The sequence below is a fragment of the Lepidochelys kempii genome, chromosome 3 (assembly GCF_965140285.1).
Source record: "Lepidochelys kempii isolate rLepKem1 chromosome 3, rLepKem1.hap1, whole genome shotgun sequence".
Lineage (NCBI taxonomy): Eukaryota > Metazoa > Chordata > Testudines > Cheloniidae > Lepidochelys > Lepidochelys kempii.
In genome coordinates, this window is record NC_136382.1 from 112,281,654 (window position 1) to 112,304,014 (window position 22,361).

Below are 22,361 nucleotides of genomic sequence, written 5' to 3' on the forward strand. Positions count from 1 at the left end.
TGCATCTTAAATGGGGAGAAACTGAGAAATCTTAAACTGAGGGAAAGAGAGCAGCCTATTCCCTGCAAGTGGCTTTTTAAAAAAATGTCTGGTTTCTGTTGAAGAGGAGCCCCCAACCCTCATCAGATCCCTGTTCCTTTGTCTGCTGGTTTTCTAGAATTCTCATGCAGCTGAAAGTAGGGTGACCAGATGTCACCGATTTTGGGGTCTTTTTCTTATAAAGGCTCCTATTACCCCCCACCGCCGTCCCAGTTTTTCACATTTGCTGTCTGGTCACCCCAGCTGAATTGAAACAGAATTGAAGAGATCCCTGTGGGCAGGGTAATCAGGAAGAGAAACCTCTCCTTATTAGTACTCTTCCACTGTGCAAGAAGGCAACTAGGTGTGGAAGGGGAAATGTACTGATGCATATCACCTGTGTGGAGTGAAGACATGCTTTGCTGTGAGTTCCCAGCCAAGGTAGCAATGTGCAGGAGATGGGAGAGATGACCTATGGGTGGGACCAGAGAATCCTCTCTCCATTCCTTTCCCATCAAGTGTCTGTCATTCAGCAGCAGATCATTTGGCCTGCTTTTGAAATCTCCCTTCACACAGCTGTGCAGGGGTTCACACACAGCATGGAGAGTAAGTCTATGCACCATGTATACACGCTCTATATGCTCCTCCACCCTCAACACTGCAAAGGGCGAGGGGTTTGCAGGACACTGGCCTTACATCTTATGATACTAGTGGTGGCCAGCCTACCCAGATTCCGTGTGACTAGGTTCTCTGTGCACTGCCTCCATTCTGGATTGTACCCACCAAAACCTTGTAGTTCCTCCTGTATTTGGGCTTTGTGTGGAGAACAGGATATCACCCTGTGACATACCAGGGTACAATCCGGACTAATGCATTGTAGTGACACTCCTGCCTATGCTGCCATTTACAATGCTTTGCTGCTGTAGCCTCCAACCTGGGCTGCTCACAAACAGCCTCCCGCATACAAACAGCCTCCCAGCTTTGTCTATGTGTGCACTGAAGCCAGACAGACACACCTTGGTTCTTACCAGCCTTAAAAGTCACCACCTGGTGACCCCAACATACTCCCAGTCCCAGATTTTCCCCCAGAAACGTATATCTTGTACTGCCCAATCCTCTCCTGGTCAGTACAAATATATTAAGTCTGTTATTCCTTTCAGAGAATAATATTCACACAATTTGTTACGCCAAATGGGGTTACCTGTACACTTCAAGTTGAACACACTGGATTAGGTAAAACTATAAAACAAGTTTATTAACTACAAAGAGAGATTTTTAGTGAGTACAAGTAATGAAGCATAAAAGTAAAAAATGGTTACAAGAAAAGTAAAGATAAAATGTTAACTAATGCCTAACTTAACAAACTGTATTAGATTCAAGCAAAGTTTCTCACCATATGCTCCAGCAGATTATTGACCAAAGTCTCAGATCAGGATCCTCCCCCAGCTCCAATGTCTGCTTCCTCTGTCTCTTCAGGTGTAGTAAATGCTATGGGCAGGGAGAGAAAGAGGGGTGTCTTGGGGTGTATGTCACTCCTTTTTATAGTTTCAGTCCCCCTCTTGAAAAACATTTCCAGCTCAGAACCAGGAGACAATGAGTCTATGTGGAAGGATGTTCCCTGCTGGTTTTCTCACCTGTTCGAACTTCCTTTGTCTTCCCTTCCTGCTTGATGACTGTTTACTGCTTAAATGCACAGTAAGCAGGGCACATATTCCTTTGTTTAAGACAGACCTGTTTGCCAACTTCCATTTGGGCAGGGCTGTGGGGTTTGAAACATGTGTTAATAACACCATACAAGGGAATCTTATAACTTCACATACAATGTTGCTAAACATATTTTACCAGGACAATACTGACCTGCAAATTATGACTTTTCAGATGATACCTTACAAGGCATATTTTGTACAAAGATTATTACATAGTGTTCAGAGGGTGAACATGGAGGGTATATTCTGCTACACACACTTGATAAATATACATAATAATTACAGGCTTCAGAGGCTGGAGCTCCTGGCTCCCATGGGATGCTTTCCTAATGGTTTTGAGGTTCAACTGTAGATTTATTTTCTTTAAATAATGCTGTGACAGTGCACCCCATATTCTTCATAGTGATATGATTATGGCATAATTATGATGCATTTTTTACAAGACAGGTCATGAAAGGTGTCATTGGAAAAGTTATGATTTGTTGAATATGATTCTACTATTTTTATGCATGTATTATTTTTGTATTTGAAGTTATGAATATTGACTATGTATCTGTATTTCATATGTAGTCAAACCTGGGCGACACCCAATAGGCAAGATCCTTCCAGTCTAAATAGCTGGTTGTGAAGAGCCCATTCAGGATAATAGGCCATTAGGGAAAACAGTAGGCCTTAGAAGAAGCTTATCCCCCACAGGTGAGCCTCTCTGTGGACGTTTCGGCCAGCCAGTAAGTAATGGCTGCTATGACTCTGCAAGGGCATGTGACTAGCCCACATGAATCTGGACTCCATTTTGGGGGCCTGTATTTTTCCACAAACTGGTCTGGGAACTGGTTTTGGAACAAAGGGTTCCCGCCATATGCTAAAGCTATATAAGGCTGGGAGTGACTTCATCTGTCGTTCTTCACTCTCCCACAACTCAACTCCTAAGTGAAGTTCCTTAGGAAAAGGACTTGGAATGGGGGTGGGGATCCCAAACTGCAAAGCAAGCACAGATTGTGCCTTGAAAATCTGCAAGCCTGCTTGTATCATCAGTCAGGGTTACAGATTGTTAATTCACATCCTATCCTTCTAGTATGTTAAGCTTAGTTTGCGTTTTTGTTTCTTTACTAGGTAATCTACTTTGATCCCTTCGCTATCACTTATAATCACTTAAAATCTATCTTTTTGTAGCTAATAAACTTGTTTTATATATTAACCTAAACCAGTGTGCCTTTAAGTGAAGTGTCTGGGGGAAAATCTCAGTTTGGTTACCACTCCGTTTTTTAAATTATATATCTCATATATCAAAATCATATTTAATTCTGAGAGTAATGGGTCAAATTTATCTGATGTAGTTTTAATTTCACTGAAGTTACATTAGGAATGATCCTGCCCTAAATTATTAACAGTAATAAAGTAGAGAATATTATGTTATTGTTGGAGATGCTCAGAGGCCTGGATGCACAAAAGGAGTTAGGTGCCTGAGTCCCTGTTTCAGGGTGAAGGGAAATGGAATCTTACCACCTTGCTTGTGTGGCCCCTGACTGTGTAGCAGTGCATGTGCTTGTTAATTATGTGACGCAGACACTTGGCTGCTGTGATTGATCACCCATAAAGTGCTCATGTGCAGTCCTCCATGCCTTCCAGCATCCTTCTTGTTCCGTTCTACTCTACTGCTGATACTTATGGCATGGTCAATGACACATCTGTGTGGTGACCAGCTCCCTGGTCCCCATCACAACCAGGGCACAGAAGGTGGCCCCTGCCATTCTCAGACATTCTGGGAGCTGAGACACCCAGGCTGCCCCCTTTCTTCCAGCAATCCCCTGCAAGCCTGCCTTTGCCTGCTCCCTTATCAGTCTCCATTTTTTCTTGAAGTCCTCTATTCCCTATCCACGTCCTCCTAGGCATTAACCTGGTCCTTGAGCTCCCCCCCAAAGCCTGTCCTTAGCACCAATGCTCATTTGTTGAGTCCTGGCACTCATGAGCACGTTGGAATGGGCTTGCATGAAGCCATTAATGGCCTTGATCTCTGCTTCAAGGCCGTTCAAGATGTTTGCTATGTGCTGCCCATGCTGTCCCCCTCAGGGTACCTGGTGGCTGCTCCCTCACTCTGGCATCCAATACTTCCATGCTGGGGCTGGGGTGCAAACAGAATGTGACCCATGCTTCAGCTTTTATTACGTGTTCCAAAGTGGTGCTTTCCTGTGATCTCATGACCCTGTGGGTCTGTGTTCAGCTGACACCCAGTCCTCACTCAGCACTTGGCAATCATATAGGCGCCTTAGTCCAGCCTCCTGTGTTGAACTCTCAGACATAGGTGCCTATGCAGTTGCCTGGGCTCCACCTTTGTGCACCTATCTCTCATGGATTAGCTCCACAGAAAGCAAAGGAATGCTTTCTGTGGAGCCCCAGGGTATGGGGTACCCTACACCCCTACACAGATGTGTGCCTTTCCAATTCTTGCTTACCACCGCCTCCTGCTGTGTGTGGTCCTCATGGAGCAGTGTGGTTCCTTTCTTGGGTCAGCTGGTGAGGGTGGGCTATGTCTGTTTTGGGACACCAGAGGTCTCTGTTGGGCTGCTGCTACCCCTGCTGTGTTTGGCTGCGAGTCTCCTCCTCCTCATTCTGTGGAATTGGTGAGTGTTCTGAGCATTGCCTGTCCTTCTGTGTTGTTCTGTGGGAACTGCATATTTGGGGAGGCGGGGGGGTCAGAGTGGGGCCAGATGGTGGGAGGGCCTGGTGGAATGTTATGTTGAAGAGTGAGGTGGGGAACCTACACTGTCTTCCCTTTTGGATCAGGGCTGTCTTGTGTTCCTGGAGCGCGTTTCAGCGGAGGAACATGTTTAGAGAGGATTTGATTTTTTTCCAGTGGGCAGCTGGCACTCTTGTATACATTTGGATGACCACGTGATGATGAGGCCCAGAAGATGAGGCTGGGATGATTTATTTGGGGATTGGTCCTGCTTTGGGGGTTGAACTAGATGACCTCCTGAGGTCCCTTCGAACCCTGATATTCTGTGATTCTATGATTCTAAGTAAGGCTGACCTGTTTCGACTTCCATGGTATGAGATTGCTCCCCTCCATCTGTGGACAAGTTTGACATAAACCCATGATGCCTTTGCAGCCATGAGTTGCAGGACATTTCTCATGTGCTCTGGGATGTGATTGAGGGTGATTTCTGGGAGGATGTCCTGTGGTTGGGGTCTGGCAGGTCACTGAGACTACAGAAAAGTGTGTGTGTGTATCAGAGAGATGGTGCAACATGCAACTCTGCTCCCCAGTTTACCCCTCTCTTCCCCTTTGTTGCTCCGCCCTCCTTCCTGTGCATGGGATCATATGTCCCTCGAGTGATTTGAACTCCCCGCCATCTGTATTGTCTGTTGCTTGTGTCCGGAGTCCTGGGTGTGTGCTCTCCTGTGGAGATCTTGAAAGGTGAGTAAAATGGTGGAATTTGAGATGAGTGGGTGTCTTCTGAGCCAGTGGACTTGCAATCCATTTCTGAAGATGGTTCTTTTTAGAAGACAATGTGTATGTCCTTTTGCTTTCAACATGAGAAGCTCCTTAGAGCTGACTTTCATATGGTTCTGCTTGACCACCCAATTGGGGTGTTTGGGTGTGGAGGAGGCAGAAGTCTGATGTGGGCCTTGCTGAGCCTCCAGGCTAGCTTGGGGTGCTCCCAGCTCATCTGGCTTACCTATTAAGCATTGCTTTCTAAGACACCTAACTCTGCGCATACACACACATACACACACACCCCCATTCGTTTTACAGGGAGCCTAAGCACCTAACTCAGACTTTGAGCATCCCGGTGTTGTGCCTGTGACTTTCTAGGTGCCTAACTTCTTTTGTGCATCCAGGCCGTCCTCCCATTTCTCTCCCTGTTTTGCCAATAAATGTAAATAAAAATTCCAATTCTTTGGCGAGTGAATTCTGTTCCTAACATTGTGAACACTTATTACAAAGTATTTTGTGCCGTCATTTCATTTTAGACTCAAAGTTAGCTCCATATCTGTTTGAGAAGGAAGTATCTGTTTTATTAGTGCCCATTATTTATATCAGAAATGCTGATTTATAAAACTAAGACATAGGAAATCTTTCTTATTTAACAAATTATTCTTACACCATTTTAAGCTTTTATTACTCTTCACTTCATTAGTCTGTTTTTTTCTGCTGCACATTTTGTCCCCTTTTGGACCTTGAAAAGTTCTGGTTAATGTGATTTCATTTTTCTTTGCAATGAATTTTTAGACAATTCTTATGACATGGATCTTTCTGTATGACCCCATGTAGCCAGTGAGAAATTTTTATTATGGGAAAATGATAAAGGGCCCAGTCCTGATTCTGTTAAAATCAATAGCAAAACTGCCGCAGACTTTAATGGAAACAGAATCAGGCCCATTATTACCACAGAAGATACTGAAATTCTAAATGAAACTGTGTATCTCCAGTGGAGTCCAGAATTTTCCCAGATAGCTAGGCCCATAAAATCTAGGCAGGTTTCAATTTGTTTTATATCTGGTAGGCATGGCACAGCAAATGTAATTGACATCTTTCTGTAGAAATCTAGTACATCTCCTGGAATTTTGGATAAAATGACCTTAGGTTAGGAGAAGGTCATTTGTTTGTTCTAATAGTAAACATAAATAGGATTACATTTCTTTATGGTTTGTTGGGATTGTAAAATGCACATACACATACATGCACATGCTTTATCTACCCAGTTGCCACCATATAACAGTTACATTCTCATGATTTTATGCTTGTCTTTGGTTACTGATTGCCAGTGGAGCTTAGCTTGAAAACGCATGTATTCTACTTTTTTTTTTTTAGTGCAATAGGATGTATCACATTATTTACCTTGTCTGCTGTCTCATAGAAAACTGTTGACTGATTATTTACTCAAGCACGGAACCATAAACAGATACAATCTGAAAATAAAAAACATCATGGAAAATCCAGATTCCACATTAACAGAATTATTATTATTTAATAAATAAGATTTTATTGTACAATAAATACAGGCTATATTAAAATAATACATTATGAAGTAGATTTTCTGTTTATTTTTGTGGAAAGAATAAAGAGGCCTCAAACTGAACAACAAGGGATAAATGTTCTATTAATATGGAGGTGAGGTTGACAGATTTGGGTACCATTAGCATTGCAGCATTACATAATATTTGTATCATAATGAAAATACTGTGTAATTAGTAATCCTATCATTTCTTTCTGAGTAGGAAAGTGTGTGCCCTCACATATAATCCCTTTGCTCAGGTAAATATGAAAAATAATTTCCCCATGGCAGGTTTTAAATTTACAATGCTCCATGATTGTGATTTAAAATATTAATTTATGCCATGCACTCTAATAGGCTGAGAAATTTTTGTGGAAGAAAAATCTTGATAAGTTTTAGAAGTTCCCAGTACAAAATCAACATTTCTTTAACGTGCACATTCTTAGCATGTTGAAATCTGTGTGTACTTCTTATTTATGCAGATGAATTAATTGAAAATATAAGTTGTGATGTGGCTCAGACATCAGAAACAGTTGACCCTAGTATATACAGCCAGACGGCAGATAAATTACCGGAAGAAATTGAGTCAGAACGGAATCCTGTTTCCAGGGAAACATGGTTTGATTTTGAAGACTTCTCTACTTGTTTTCAGTAAGGAGCAGAGGTTGTTTTATATTCCTTAAAATTTAGATCAAAGTAGTGAAGTACTGTAAAAAGTGGCTTTGTAAAAATTGCATCTTAACAGATCTACTCCTTGTGTATATATAGAGTCACGTTGGCTTAATTTTAGGAACAAAAATAAATTGTTGGCATCTTTTACTCCTGTTAGTACTGCAGAATCAACACAGCTGAGCAAAGGCAAGCTGAGTTCTATTGGTCCTTGTGCATCATCAATATAATTTCCAATTGCTTATACCTTTGCAAACTGAGTAAAGGCAATGGGATTGTGCAGGTGTCAATGAGGATCTAATATGCAGAAGCTTTATTATGGATGAGAAGGCAAGAATTCACCTTAAGGGCTTGTCTGTATTGTACATTGTGTAATATAGACACTATTGAACCTGCTTAAATCAGTTTAGCTTATATAATAATAAAAATAATTAATAATTTAAAAAATTTAGAGTGATTTAGTTTCACAAGTGGAACTGTTATAATTTAGACCAGGCTGTAGATGCTGGGGTTGTGTTTATAAAGCTGGAAGTTAAAAAAAAATGTTTTAACTTGTAAATTTAGTGCACATGATTATGAAATTATTGACCGACAAAAAACATACAATCCAATGTGCCATTTTTACAGTCACTTTTCGGAGTAGAACTATACTTTTAAATAGAGCTTTTCAGTTATTTTATTCATCTCTGTGCAGAGGGATAGCTCAAGGCCTATTCACTATTCATGTCCCACTTCAGCAATCTAAATAGACTTCACTGTTTCAGGGAGTGTCTGCACTGGAGCTGGAGATGTAATTTACAGTTTGGGTAGATATACCTACATAAGCTCTGATCCACTAGCCTGCTAAAAACAGCAGTGTAGTCAGGACTGCGTGGGCAGCAGTATGGGCTAGCCACCCAAGTACAATCCAATCCAAGACCTTAGGAATGTGCTTGGGGTGGCTATGGCTACACTGCTGTTTTTAGTTGCAAGCTCAATCAGAGTTAGTGCTGGTATGTATAACTGAGGTGGAAATTACACCTCCTGCTCCAGTGCAGACATACCTTCAGATAGAGCCTGTACCCAAAGTAGGGAAACCCAACTCTTTCAATCCTAGACGTTTTATATCTCAAAAGAAAACCTGGAGATTGTTCCTTATTTTTGGATGTATCCTACAGGCTATCCAAGTGTTGAGCCTCTTGTTTGATGTTATATAAATAAATAACCCTAATTGTTTGCATTTGCCCCAGTTCTTGCTGCATGTTGCAGTGTTGTGTTTTCGTTTGGTATCTTTACAGAAGTCAGAATTTCTTAATATGCAATCCTAGTTCTCTTGAGGGGGAACCTATTTTTAGATGTTCTGGTTTTCTCTGCGTTTTTTTTAAGCTTTTGTCTTTTAGCCTCACTAATATTTCAGTTATTTTATTTTTGTGATTGATATTTCTTTGGGGAGCCTTCACTTTCCACTCATCAAGAACTGACTGGACGGTCTCTACGGCAGCCATTATTGTCATAGGTGGTACATGAGGGAGGGCTGTAGCGAGTGCCTGAACCTGCATACTACCAGTAGGAACTAAACACTGTAGAGCATTTTAGAGTTTGGGAAGGTCTGCCTGTCTCATGTTAGGGAGCACTAGATCAGGAGCGAGAATCATGCAAGATGATACCTTTATTGAAGCAGTCACCAAGCAAGTGATTTCCCCCTTCCATTCTGCAACACTGGTTCCTATTCGTAAAGGGGGCAGTTTAGTTACAGCTCCACTTAGAGTCAATGGGGAAATATGATTAAATTTTTAAAAAGGTTTGTTAGTTGAACATCGAGTAAATTACTGTTAGCCTTTTGAAGACCACTGTAACAAATTTATGTGCCAAACTTGTCAGTTCCTTTTTCTCATTTCTAAAAAGTATGAGTTATCTATTTTTAGAACTTAATTTTTTTTAACAATGATCCATCAGTATATCCCTACTGTCCTTTAAAGACTTTATTACACAGAAATTTTAGCTGCCAGGCTAAGATTTTTATCCTGACAGCCAGTGATGTTGAATGTCTTTCTTTGCGTAATGTGAACATAGGTCAAATGCAGAGAACTTGATATGGATGTTAAAAGTTGGCATCAATTTTGGGGGAGGAAGAGCAGATCAGCAGTTATAGAATTGATGTATGTCAAGAATGTATCACAGCCTCAATAGGGACTTTGAATAATCTGAACTCTTCCTTTGTATAAAACCCTGAACTCTGGTTCAAATTCTGTCCTCAGTTAAAGTTGAACTCAGTGAGGTTAATTGGGTCAAACTGAGGTCACAATCTGATTCAGTTTCTTCGTCGTTTTCTGGTGAGGTGTGGAACAGCAGTAAATTTCATAGAAGTGTTAACAACTTGCATAAAGGCAATCATCCCCTATAGTGATGCCTCTGCTTTTTGTATAGTTTAGTGATTTTTAGGTGTTAAAATTTTAAGATTTCAGTTTGCTGCCATTTACAAATCCAAATAAGATAAAACTAGCTGTCAGACCTGTGTAAGAAAGAGTTAGACCTGCAACAAAGTTACTAATCAATGTCAACAGCTTTCACTGGAGATAAATTGTACGCATTCATCTTTTATGAGGCTTCAAATGTTGGACCACTTTCAAGAAATAGTTTTGAGTCTGTTTCATAATGATAGAAGTGGTTGCAGTAGCACCATATGGGATGAGAGAAAATTTACTAAAATAAATTATTAATGCTAAAATTAATTTCTCCCTCATTATTTTTCTTTCTAGGAACCTGCATATTTTCCACAAACCAAATACATATGCTTATAATTATCAGAAATCCGATTTTAAGGTAAATGTATGCATCACATTATTGATTTCACCTTTACTTTATTTAGAAAGTCTATGTCTTGATAATTCATAAATCCTAAATATTAGTGTTAACCCATGAAGAACAACTATTACAGACAAAATAATAATGCGAAAATACTGTATATGGAAATATTTAAGGCTACAGTAGTCCCCATTAAAAGTCAACATGTTGCTGACACTTATACTGCAATATTTCCCTTACTTTGAAATCAGAAATGACAGTGGTACCACAGATTACTGTTTGGCAATGGCTGAAACAATGCTGACTGTTGGAGGTAGCAAAAAGATTTCAGGTTACTCTATAGAATATAGTGGGCCAGATCCACAGCTCCACTTAAATTGCAAGGCAAAATTTGCCTTGAGGCAGCAGCTGAGATGCCTCTCAAGAGCATCCCAGACTGATTCAATCTCTGAGAGCTCCAAGATTGGGAGGGCAGAAATATAGTCTCCCATCCCTTGACTCTTTAGGTGTGCTAAGTGCTGCTCTGGTGCACTTGAGAATCTATTCCAGTGACTGGAATTACATTTTACAGATACTGCAGTTAGAGTGCAAAAACACTGTAGCAATGTTCTAGATACCTATAGTTTAACTAATAAATTAATGTAACTGGAAGATTAAACATGCTGGATTAATGTATTGCTCCTTTAGTTTCATATTTAGTACATTAATACCCTGTAATTGCTGTGCAGTTAAACTTTGTCATGAATAGATCTAGTACAACATTCTGTACCCAGAAATTATCTATTTGGGTTATATTCCATAACTGCTGCATATCTTCAGTGTCACTAGTCTCACTGTTATAAAGTTTAACCGGATCATAGGTCAGTTTTCCTGAGCTATGATCTGCTTTGGATATGCAACTTTGTGCAACTGAAAACATGCTCTATTTTCTGAAATGTAATCAACACAATCCTAGATGTGTGCTAGGATGACAAAGTATATTCTTTAGAACCCTTTACTCTGGTACCATAATATTTTATTAGAGACAGGTAAATCAAATATTCATACCATCTGGCAAATTAAATATCAGCCATATGGGATAACACTTTTGTACTGTAATTTCATAGATTTATAGATTTTTAAAGTCAGAAGGGACCATTACATCATCTAATCTGATGTCCTATATATCATAGGCCATTAAATTTCACCCAGTTGCCCCTGTATTGAGCCCAATAACTTGTATTTGGGGTAAAACATATCTTCCTGAAGTGCATCTAGCTTTGATCTGAACACATGCCAATATTCCTAATATCTCAGTATCAAATTGCTAATATTTACAGTTATGGATGTGAGAAACACTCCAATTTAAGAAGAAATGAAAGAGACAATGAAATGAAGTTTAAATTGGAGTATTTTATAGGAATGGTTCAGTACACATTGCTGTTTCTGATGTTTATGCATTAAAGTTGTAAATAAAGTGCTGCCATATTTTATGATTTTTGCAACGTAAAAATCATAATTATGCAAAATAAATTGTATGCTACAAGCTACAAATCAAAAATATTTATGATACTGTATATCTTACAAGTTTTTTGGAATTAATTAGAGTTGGCAAATTGTAGAACAATATCTCGGATGCTTCATACTTTTAAAATATCATTACAATAACTATGTTAGTCCCTTATTAAATACTAATAGGTAAGCAGGGTTTAATTAAATTGGTGGTACAGAGGGAAGATGTGCATAAGATGTAGGTACATTTTCTATTACAGAAACTATTTTTTCTCTAATCTGTAGAATGAAAGATGAATATTAATAGGTAAATGAAACTTGAAGCTCTGTTAGAAGCACTGGTAACAATTAACTGCTTGTTTTACATATGTACATTGAGTCACAAAGTTTGAACTTTAAATAAAAAATTGTAAAAGACTAATTCAACAGAAATTAAACATGAATACCCTTTTCCACCTGCAGTTTACAGATGATCGAGTCTTCTATTATTTATTTGTGGACAGTTTGAAGCCTATTGAAATCCTAGTTAGTTTTTCTGCATTAGTACGCTGGGGAGATTCTGGAGGTAAGATCAATACAAAGGAAAAAGTGTGCTAATATTGATTGTTCTCAACTGCTAAAGACTCTTTTATCTTAACTGTCTTCTTTTGAAACATGCTTTTTCTTTTTTTGGTCTTGTATGGAGCAAGTGACACTCAGTGCCTAGAACTGCAATATTCCCTTTGGATATTTTAGAGTTCTCTCTCCTGCAGTATTGACACATGCTATGTCCGTAGTATCGTGAGATTTTTCTCTTAGCTACTGAGGGTACAATGAATCATGAGTCACAACAGATCTGCTTACCAATATGTGTTCACCTCTATGGTAATTTGGCAGGCATTAAACAGAGCAAGTTGACTCTAGGAAATGATCTTGCAAAACACTTGGCTGTGCCACAGTGGTGCTTTTCTATTGCTCCACACTGATTGAAAACACTTTTTTTCCACGTGTCCTTTTTATGAACAATGCCTCTTAAGGAGTTGTTTACAATGTTTAATCATTTGCTATTCACTTTTTGCCCATACCTTTTGTCAAGGTTCCTTCCCCACTCTGAACTCTAGAGTACAGAAGTGGGGACCTGTATGAAAGACCCCCTAAGCTTATTCTTACCAGCTTAGGTTAAAAGCTGCCAAAGTGTTACACAAAGAATAACAGGGGAAGTGCCCACTTGGAAACGTCTCCGCCCCCCACCCCCAAATATCCCCCCAAGCACTACACCCTCTTTCCTGGGGAAGGCTTGATAAAAATCCTCACCAATTTGCAAAGGTGAACACAGACCCAAACCCTTGGATCTTAAGAACAATGAAAAAGCAATCAGGTTCTTAAAAGAAGAATTTTAATTAAAGAAAAAGTAAAAGAATCACCTCTGTAAAATCAGGATGGTAAATACCTTACAGGGTAATCAGATTCAAAACATAGAGAATCCCTCTAGGCAAAACCTTAAATTACAAAAAGACACAAAAACAGGAATATACATTCCATTCAGCACAACTTATTTCATCAGCCATTTAAACAAAACAGAATCTAACGCATATCTAACTAGATTGCTTACTAACTCTTTACAGGAGTTCTGACCTGCATTTCTGCTCTGGTCCTGGCAAAAGCATCACACAGACAGAGAGAGCCCTTTGTTTCCTCCCCCCCCCCCTCCAGCTTTGAAAGTATCTTGTCTCCTCATTGGTCATTTTGGTCAGGTGCCAGTAAGGTTATCTTAGCTTCTTAACCCTTTACAGGTGAAAGGGTTTTTCCTCTGGCCAGGAGGGATTTAAAGGTGTTTACCCTTCTCTTTATATTTATGACATCTTTCTAGTATGGATTTCATTTCATTTCCTGTGTCATTTCTGCCTGGTTTTCTCTTCTTGCAAACTGTTCTATCTTTGGGCTGGTCTACATGCAATAATTGCACTGATTTAACTAAAATTGGTTTTCAAAGCAATTCAGTTAAACTGATGCAAATCCCTGTTTGGACACTCTTGAATCTGTTTACAGCAGACTCATCTTGATACCCTAGGGCTCCGCCTTGGGTAAATCACAAATGTCTGTAAAATATCTAGATTAATATTTTAAAATACGTTAGTTAAGTTAATTGGCAGTCAACTTGAGTTAAACAGGCCTATAAACCTTAGTCTAGACATATCTTGAGTGCATGTAAGTTACATGCCAAGGAACCACAAAAGAAGGTGTAATTACACCCATGTGTTAGACCCTCTTACACAGGATAAAGCAGGTCCAAGTAGTTCTGTGGGAGTCTAAGGTTATGTCTACACTTTGAGCTGGTGGTGTAAATTCCATCTTGAGGAGATGTACCCACACTAACTCTGCGCCAGCTAAGTTACTAAAAATAATGTGTAGCAACGGCGACAGGCGGGGCTAGCTACCCCAAGTATGAGCCCATCTGAGATGCTAGGTACATACTTGGGGAAGCTAGAACCTGCTCCTGCTCATGACACTGCATCTACAATCTATTTTTAGCATTCTGACTCAATCAGAGTTAGCACGAGTGTAGCTCCTTGAGCAGGAATTTACACTCAAAGTGTAAATGTACCCCAAGTGAGTGCAAAGGGATCTAATTTATACCTCCTCCTAACACATCACTTCTGAATATTGCCCTCAGAGTAGAGTGTATACATAACTGCCGTTATGTGCTATCTTTGTATATTGATTAAGAACATAAGAACGGCCATACTGGGTCAGACCAATGGTCCATCTAGCCCAGTATCCTGTCTTCTGACAGTGGCCAGTGCCAGGTGCCTCAGAGCGAATGAACAGAACAGGTAATCATTAAGTGATCCATCCTGTATCACCCATTCCCGGCTTCTGCAAACAGAGGCTAGGGACACTTCAGAACATGGTTTTGCATCCCTGCCCATCCTGGCTAATAGCCACTGACGGACCTATCTTCCATGAACTTATTTAGTTCTTTTTTGAACCCGGTTAACTGGAAAAACTGCTGTATTTCTCCCAGAGCTACCATTAAGAGTAGGCAACTTCTGTGGCTGACTAGGGCACTTAGCTGGTGTAGGCACCACTGGTGTATATCAATTTACAAATAGTCCCTTTATTTTTGTATGGGCTTTGATGACCAAAATGTGATCCTGAGTTCTGCATCATGATATTTGTATCAATTGCTCTGCTAACTTTATTTTTCTAATTGTTTTTCTTACAGTGACACAAAAAGAAGGTTCTGGTGTACCACAGGGCATGCTTACTGTTGAAAGTTTCTCTTGGAAAAGTGTGGCTACTGGACAACTTGTGCTAAAGATACATACGTATGCAACCAAAGCTGCTATGCTAAGCCTTCCCCCAGGGTGTGTACTGGTCCTTTTTTTAATTTCCCTCTAGCACTTAAAGACCTGCTGTTGCCTTAAGGATAGAATTTACATAACTGAATCTGGAATGGTTAATTATTTGCAAATATTTGAATGTTGAATTTGCATAAAATTTCTAGGATTTCCCAAGTTTTAGTAAGATTACAATGTTTATTTGGATTTAAGGATTATTACTAAAGTTTTTTAAATAGTGTGTCAGTCTGTGAATCTCTTACTCTCTCTTTGCTGAGCAGTTATTCGTATGAGTAGTCCCACTAGTTTTTCTAGAAAAAACAACTGAAATACATTCTGTCTAGGCAAGTTGTTTCTATATAGAAGGCTTCAGAAATTTGGCTGAGGTATTAGCAGCTCTCTCCAACACTCATTTTAATTAAAACTTTTACTGAAGTATGATTCTGTAGCCAGTATTGTAACTCTTCTTGAAATGAAATTTATGAAACATGAAGGGACATAAATTCCCAAATAATCTAGCTATACCTTTGTATAGTTCTTTAAAATTCCAACTTAAAACTATTAGGAAACCATGACATTGATGCTTTGTGGGATTCACTTCTCTTGGCATATACCCCTATATATCTGGTTTAAAGCAGTTCCTTAGCTGTAAAAATAAAGAAAAGATAACGCCATACCATCCCCTTCATCCTTAGAAATCTGCTAGTCTCTTAAAATGTTTGCAATGAAAGAAACAATACATGGTGTATTGCCACAAGGACTGAATTGCTGGATAATTCAAAGCTTTTGGTTCTCAAAAAATAAAGAATTGCCAGTTTAGTTTAGTTTAAAAAAGATTACATTAAAATGAACAAAGAAGGACTGCTGCTGTGAACTTTTAGCTTCTTTTTTCTTGTGTAGATTATTTTATTTAAAAGAAGACATATATATAACGATATCAAAAACTTACAATATTACAAAAAGTACCTATAAAACTTGAACAAAATAATATATATCTGTCATGTCCTGTATGTCCATCCAAAAAATTATAAATGGAAATCAAAGAGGATTTCAAAGCAACAGAAAGGTAAACACAAAGACCTGTTATATATCTGGTATTAAGTCAACAAAGTTGAACAGTGCTCCCTTTTTTCTCTAAACTGATTTAAAATATTAAAATGGATTTCATTTGTGACAAATGGCAGTAAAACGAACTTCAGCTGGAAAAAAACATATACATCAGAATCCCTGATTGAACTGGCTTATGGACAGATTATTCAGCACCTGCATCCTTCTGAGTTGTGCAGTTTTTGAAAGTTGGAGAATCAAGTTCTGTGCGGGACTGCACTGTCAGAAATTTCAGCAGAAAAGTTAGCCTTATGCAGGACTCTAAATCAATGAACAAATCTTTATATTTCTGCAACTGCAAGTTTGAGCTACCTGAGAAGCAGGAATCTATTACAGATAAGCTCCCCACCCATGCCACTACATCTCTGATTCCCCATCCTCCACAATTTGCAATCATGCCGCAAGGAATAATTAATTATGTAGCATTTACAACACGTCAATCTCGGGCATGGGAGTAGAAGTGGGCTTAGGACTCACTCTGTGGAGCAGTTTCCATTTCATTCAAAAAGAAAAATTACTTGGGAATCCAAGTGGAAGCTTTCCTCCCACAGTCCACGTGATTGCTAGGAAGTGGTGTACTCTTCCTCCCCAACCAATTGCAATTGAAAAAAGCAAATTTTAAAAGCTTTGGACCACGTGGATCCTCCTTTATTCTTGTTGCCAGGCCTTTGTTAAAGAGCTATTAACCAAAGAAGTTCTCAGACCACCATTCACAAGAGAAAGGAAGAATATGGTGCTGAGTGCCTGATCCTGTCTTGTGTAAACACAAGAAAGAATTCTTCTTCCTTTCAAAACTGGAATTAGCTGTAGTTCCCAAGGGGGCACACTGAACTTCTGTGAATCACCAGCTGATTCTTGAATGGATTGGGCCCAGAATTATTGCATAAAAGTGGTTTTATTCTAATCTGGTTTTATATTTAAATTTTCTTATTCGTGTGTATGTCCTTATAGCAATTTTGATTAAGGTAACGAATAACTTGGACACTGGACTCTTACTTTGGATTTTCCAGATCACATGTATAAACTTAAATGTAACCAGCTGTGGTCTTTGCTTTTAAATTCTTCTTATAATTATTTATTATTTGTTTCAGTCAGTGTTCGGAAAACACTGTACAAACCCAAAAGAAGGCACAGTCCCTGACTTAAAGAGTTTATGCTCTATCCTTATGAAATACTACAGCAATATGTTGTTCTATGTTATAAAAACCACATGTAATCAAACTAAAGCAGAAAATAAATCTAAAACAGTGGCATCTCAGGTTACAACCTGTAATTATAACCTCACCAGTAGTTCTAGGAGCCTTTCCTCATGCTCTGCTCACTTACTTATTTGAGAACCAAGTAATTAGCAATTGAGGCTTAAAAGGAGAGGTGGGCCAGAAAAGAATTTCACTGTTGTGAAGTTGGTCCACTGAATGAAAAGGGTGAAGAACCACTGTTCTAAAAGAGAATGCTTTTCTTTTTTGTTATATTTTATTTTTTATGTAGGCGACATGTATTAATCTTCACTGCAAGTTCCCCCATAGGGCACCATATCCATCTGTGTAGCATGGTGCCATGTGTGTTTGGTGAAGAGGATACTGTTATGCCAAATCTTGACAAGGTACATGTTACCATAACAACGTGTGCAATATTATTACAAGTCATTGACCATTCTTTACTGCAGACGGATCTAATTTTTCTCTTGAATTTTGAGTTTGGAGGATATGCAAGAAAATTCTCTGAGTTGTGCAGAAGGAGATGGACTACAAGTAATTTGTTTAAAAATCACTTTTCTTAGTATTTTCACAAAAAGAAATGTAAATCTTAATGTAAATAATGTCACATCTCTATTTATAGTAGATTTTACTGAATAATATAATATAAATTCCAAATATATATGGAAGCAAGAGAAACAGTTCTGAGATATTGGAAGTGTGAGGGAGAGAGATGCATATGAAGATGGGCATTATTATAGCTATGTGATGTAAACGTATAAGCAGGCATTGGATGTTGTTGTGTTTCACATAAAATAGCTGAAAATTCATTCATGTGCCAATAGATAATTGGATATTAAAGAATGTAGTGGAAATATTTAAATTGGAGGTAGTGTATTGTCTTCCCTTTTGCAGCATGCAGCTCTGATAGTCATAAAATGCATGTAAAGATTATTAAGGTAGGTTAAAAATGCTTACTTAGTGATGCAAACTGTCGGTCAGATGAATACATTTCCCCCCATATGGTTGCAAAATGACCAGTAGGCCGCAGAATAGCTTTTGTTCTTAAAATGAACTATTGATTCAAAGGGCTGTGTGATAGCTGTGATTAGAGGCCCTGGGGAGCAGTTAACGCTTTCTCAGAGCTGTTGGTTAGGTTGTTTGTCCGTCCAGACAGATGTCTCTTCATTAGTTACACTCAGTCCATGTTTTCAAGGTTTCCTTTACAAATGATTGGGCCAGAGACTTTGGGAGTTTTTTAAATGAAAGCAGAGTTGTGCAAAAAAATTTTAAAAGGGGAAATTTTGCAGCCATTTGCACCGCTGCATAATTGCAGGGCTCTGATAATAGAATATTAAAGTAGCTTATGCAATATTACAGATATTTAGGAAGTTAGATTAAACCTGAGAACTTGATATGTTAAGAAAAAAAAGAGCAACATTTTCAACTTGTCCCCCTTCTCTTTACAAAAGGGAGACTCTGTGGGTGAACTTCCTTGGCCATAAAAACAATGTAAAACTGCAGTTGCTTCCTGTGGTGGTCTTTCCACAGATTTTTGCAAGAGGAGCAGCTAGTCTCTAGAGTGCCACTCCCAGTTGACAGGTTTCAGAGTAACAGCCGTGTTAGTCTGTATTCGCAAAAAGAAAAGGAGTACTTGTGGCACCTTAGAGACTAACCAATTTATTTGAGCATGAGCTTTCGTGAGCTACAGCTCACTTCATCGGATGCATCCCAGTTGAGTCTCTAGAGTCTCACATTGAAATTCAGGTGAAGGTTAATCCTGCTACATGCAACATTCACTTTGATATGGTATTCAACCAAATACAAATACTCCTCTACGAATATATGGATGGGATTAACCAACATTATGTCACAATGTGTATTTTAGCTAGGAGAAGCCTTCACTTATTCTTTTTACAGTATAAACATGCATCTTAATTTTGACTGAACATTCTACAGTGCTTGGTACAAAAGAATAATCATCAATGCATAGTATTTTTATATTCTTCATTATCTGATAAACTGATAGCATTTCCCTTCCACAAGCTAGAATGTTCTCTCTCCCCAGGAGAGCTACCGATTTATAGAACAGGCTACAGTTATCCTGAAAGCTATTGGAAATGTGATTAATAATTTCAGCAGTGAGCCTGAACTTTCCAAGGCCCTGAAGGAGCTGGAACTAACTCACTTCCCTCAGAGCCTCCATGGTACAGGAATAGCAAGAGAACATTTTAAGGTAATGGTTCTAGTAATCTGTTTTTTCTAAAGGACTTCACAATATAAAAGAGTATATATGTTAACATTCATTCTCTTCTTCAAATAAGCTGCTATTATTATTATAAATTATTATTATTATTAGCCAAATTTTCAAAGGGGTCTCCTACTCTGCCTCTTATTCTGCATGCATGGTTTGAAATCCATTATAACTTGCATGTGCAAATGATAGAATTTACAAATACAAATAGAAATTGCCTTTCCTTTTTATATCCAAATTATAATATATGCAGAACAGTACATGCTAAAATCGGAGACTGTGTTTTGGCAGTTTGGCACTGCATATTTCAAACTTCAAAATTCATCAGCTTTTTGAGATCTAATTCAGGATATGAAAGCAAAGAGACTAACTGAAGTTCAGAAGGCAATACACAGCATAATTCCCTACTGTGTCTCAGATTGATGTCTCAGGAAAAAATTGATTTGGCTTTCTGTTATTGAAGACAAGTCAGATTCTTTTCATAGTCACAACATTTCCATGTTTTTTATTATTTATACTTTCCCTTAAATGTTGTATGCATGTATTTAATGCTAGATCTTTCTTCAAAACAAAAAAATAATCATGCTTTTAACATAGAACTTCCTAATGTAATAGCTGCCACTAGAGATATCAAAGTGATTATAATTGAAACCAGCAATATTACTGTTGACTATAATTGGAATTTAGCTTTGCAACCTAACAAATATTTTCCCAAAAATGTTTACAGAAGTAGAGTAACTATCCTGATTTATTTTTTATTGAACACAACACTTTGTACATTGATTTCAACTTGTGTGACTTGTATCCACGTACCGAACAGCTTATGGAAACGATGATGCATATTTAATCAGTTAGATTACTCATTAGAAGTAGGTATTCAATTTTTTACAATCACTGATACAAAACAGAAAGAAGCCAGTCCAATTCACAGTAGTTGCATGTGAAAGTGATGCCAGATTCAAACCTCTCCAATGTTCAGAATTAGGGGAGGAAGTCGGAATCAGAGTTTCGGTTCAGGTTCATCTCTGGTATACAGAGGTAACCAAACGTTTTAATAACCCATGTGCCATTTTATGATAAAGAATCCAAGTCCTATAGGAAGAAATATGTTAGCCATCTCATAAGTGAATGTTTTAAATTTAAAATGAATATGGTACTACAGAGTAAGATAAAAGTTTCAGGAGCAAGAAATTGGAAAATATTCTATCTAGGTCTCTAGAGAGAAGTGTTTGTCATATGTATTTGTGCAAAATGGGAGCTCCAAGGCATAGGTTTTGAAATAGAAAAAACAAACATTTGTGGAATATTCTGTATAGACTATTAATGATCAAAGAAATATATAAATCTGCTTTCTTGACAAAATAAATGGTTGTCTGAATTTTTTCCTCTTTTTAATTTTAGGTTTTCAATAATGCTTTTGGGCATTTGATCCAACAAGTATTAGGTAATAAGGTTCCTTCCAATTTTAAATTCGCTTTCAGATCCTTCACTTTGGATTTGAAAGCCAACGATGCTCCCATGGAAGACAATGTATCTTCAGGTACTGTGCTGATATTATTAATCATTTTATTCAGATTTGTCTGTTCATTTCTATTCAGGGGAAGCTGGTCAAATACCCTATACTTAGATTGCCTAACGTTTGCCATCATAGAAACCCTCAGAATCCCCTATCTCACTCAGTCCGCAGGCAGGATGCACAAAGGGGTAAAATAAGGTTTGCACAGAATTACAGGCAACTGTAATTCTGGCATTTCCTAACTTTCAAGTGGTTTACTTTGCAACCTAAATACCTTTTTGGTGTGACTTTTATGCATATAGTTTATATGTATATAGTCACATATTAAGCCAGAAATAGTGATAAACTGAAAAATTGGCAGGAGAATAGTCTTTCTCAGGGACTAATGCAGGACACTATCTTCCTGTAGTAGCTCTCTCAAATGAGCCATTTGTTAGTTTGTATAATCATTTACTCACTTCCCAGCTGGGTCTGATAATAGAACAAAGCTGGTTGGCCCCAGGCCTGTGGCCCTTAAAGGGGAGGTTTCCCAGTTACAAGGGCTGATTGTCACACATGCAAGACAACTGACTGAAGTCTACCTAGCCTGAAGCACTGACAAGACCTCAGACTCACAGAAGGGGGAAGATCAGACTGGGATGAAGGGGGCAGCTCAGGATGTTAGTTATTTTGCAAAGATCTGTAATGCTGTAGTGCTTTTTAAGAGTATAATGACTGTAATTAAGAAATTATTTTGCTAACCCTGTGTCACAATGACGACATTTAAATTGTCATCCATAGGATTCAATACAAGATTCCTTTGAGATAAATGGGGCAGTTCACATATGGGTTTTTGTTTTAGACTGTCTGCAGACTCAGCCAGACTACACATTTATACTTGGTTAACATTTGTAAGGTTTTCTTCACAGCCATGATGACTCAAAAGAATAGTGATTTTTAAAAGGGCCTGCCTAGATTGTGTACAAGCAAAGGGTGGATTCCATTGCAAATGTTGTGGTTGCAGAATTTCAATGGCCCTGGCTATGCTCATAAATATCCAATACGGGTTCTAACTCCTCTCTTTCAATTCCAGTCTCTTGAATAAGTAATACATTTTCCTTTTGACTCACAAATTCCTATTAACAAAAGAAAATTCAACCTTATAGTATCTTAAAATCTCAGACTCTTGAGAATCTTTTAGGTACAACCCAAAACATACACTTCTTTCTTGTGGGCAAAGTCTTGTTGGTTCAAAGACAAAGTTCACTATGCTCTGGCTAGAATCTGTATAGAAAATATATTTTTGTGAGTACAATTATGT

General features: G+C 38.4%; 1 protein-coding gene across 3 annotated transcripts in view; it reads left to right on the top strand.

Moving 5' to 3' along the window:
* Positions 1–22,361, top strand: part of ADGB (androglobin) — a 224,461-nt gene that overhangs the window by 105,219 nt on the left and 96,881 nt on the right. For all 3 annotated transcript variants that reach the window (XM_073337563.2, XM_073337564.2, XM_073337565.2), the window contains 7 exons: positions 7,207–7,375; positions 10,132–10,195; positions 12,131–12,233; positions 14,874–15,015; positions 17,584–17,698; positions 19,360–19,527; positions 20,947–21,085. In XM_073337563.2, coding sequence (XP_073193664.2) covers positions 7,207–7,375; positions 10,132–10,195; positions 12,131–12,233; positions 14,874–15,015; positions 17,584–17,698; positions 19,360–19,527; positions 20,947–21,085 — 900 coding nt within the window. The remainder of the gene's footprint in view (positions 1–7,206; positions 7,376–10,131; positions 10,196–12,130; positions 12,234–14,873; positions 15,016–17,583; positions 17,699–19,359; positions 19,528–20,946; positions 21,086–22,361) is intronic.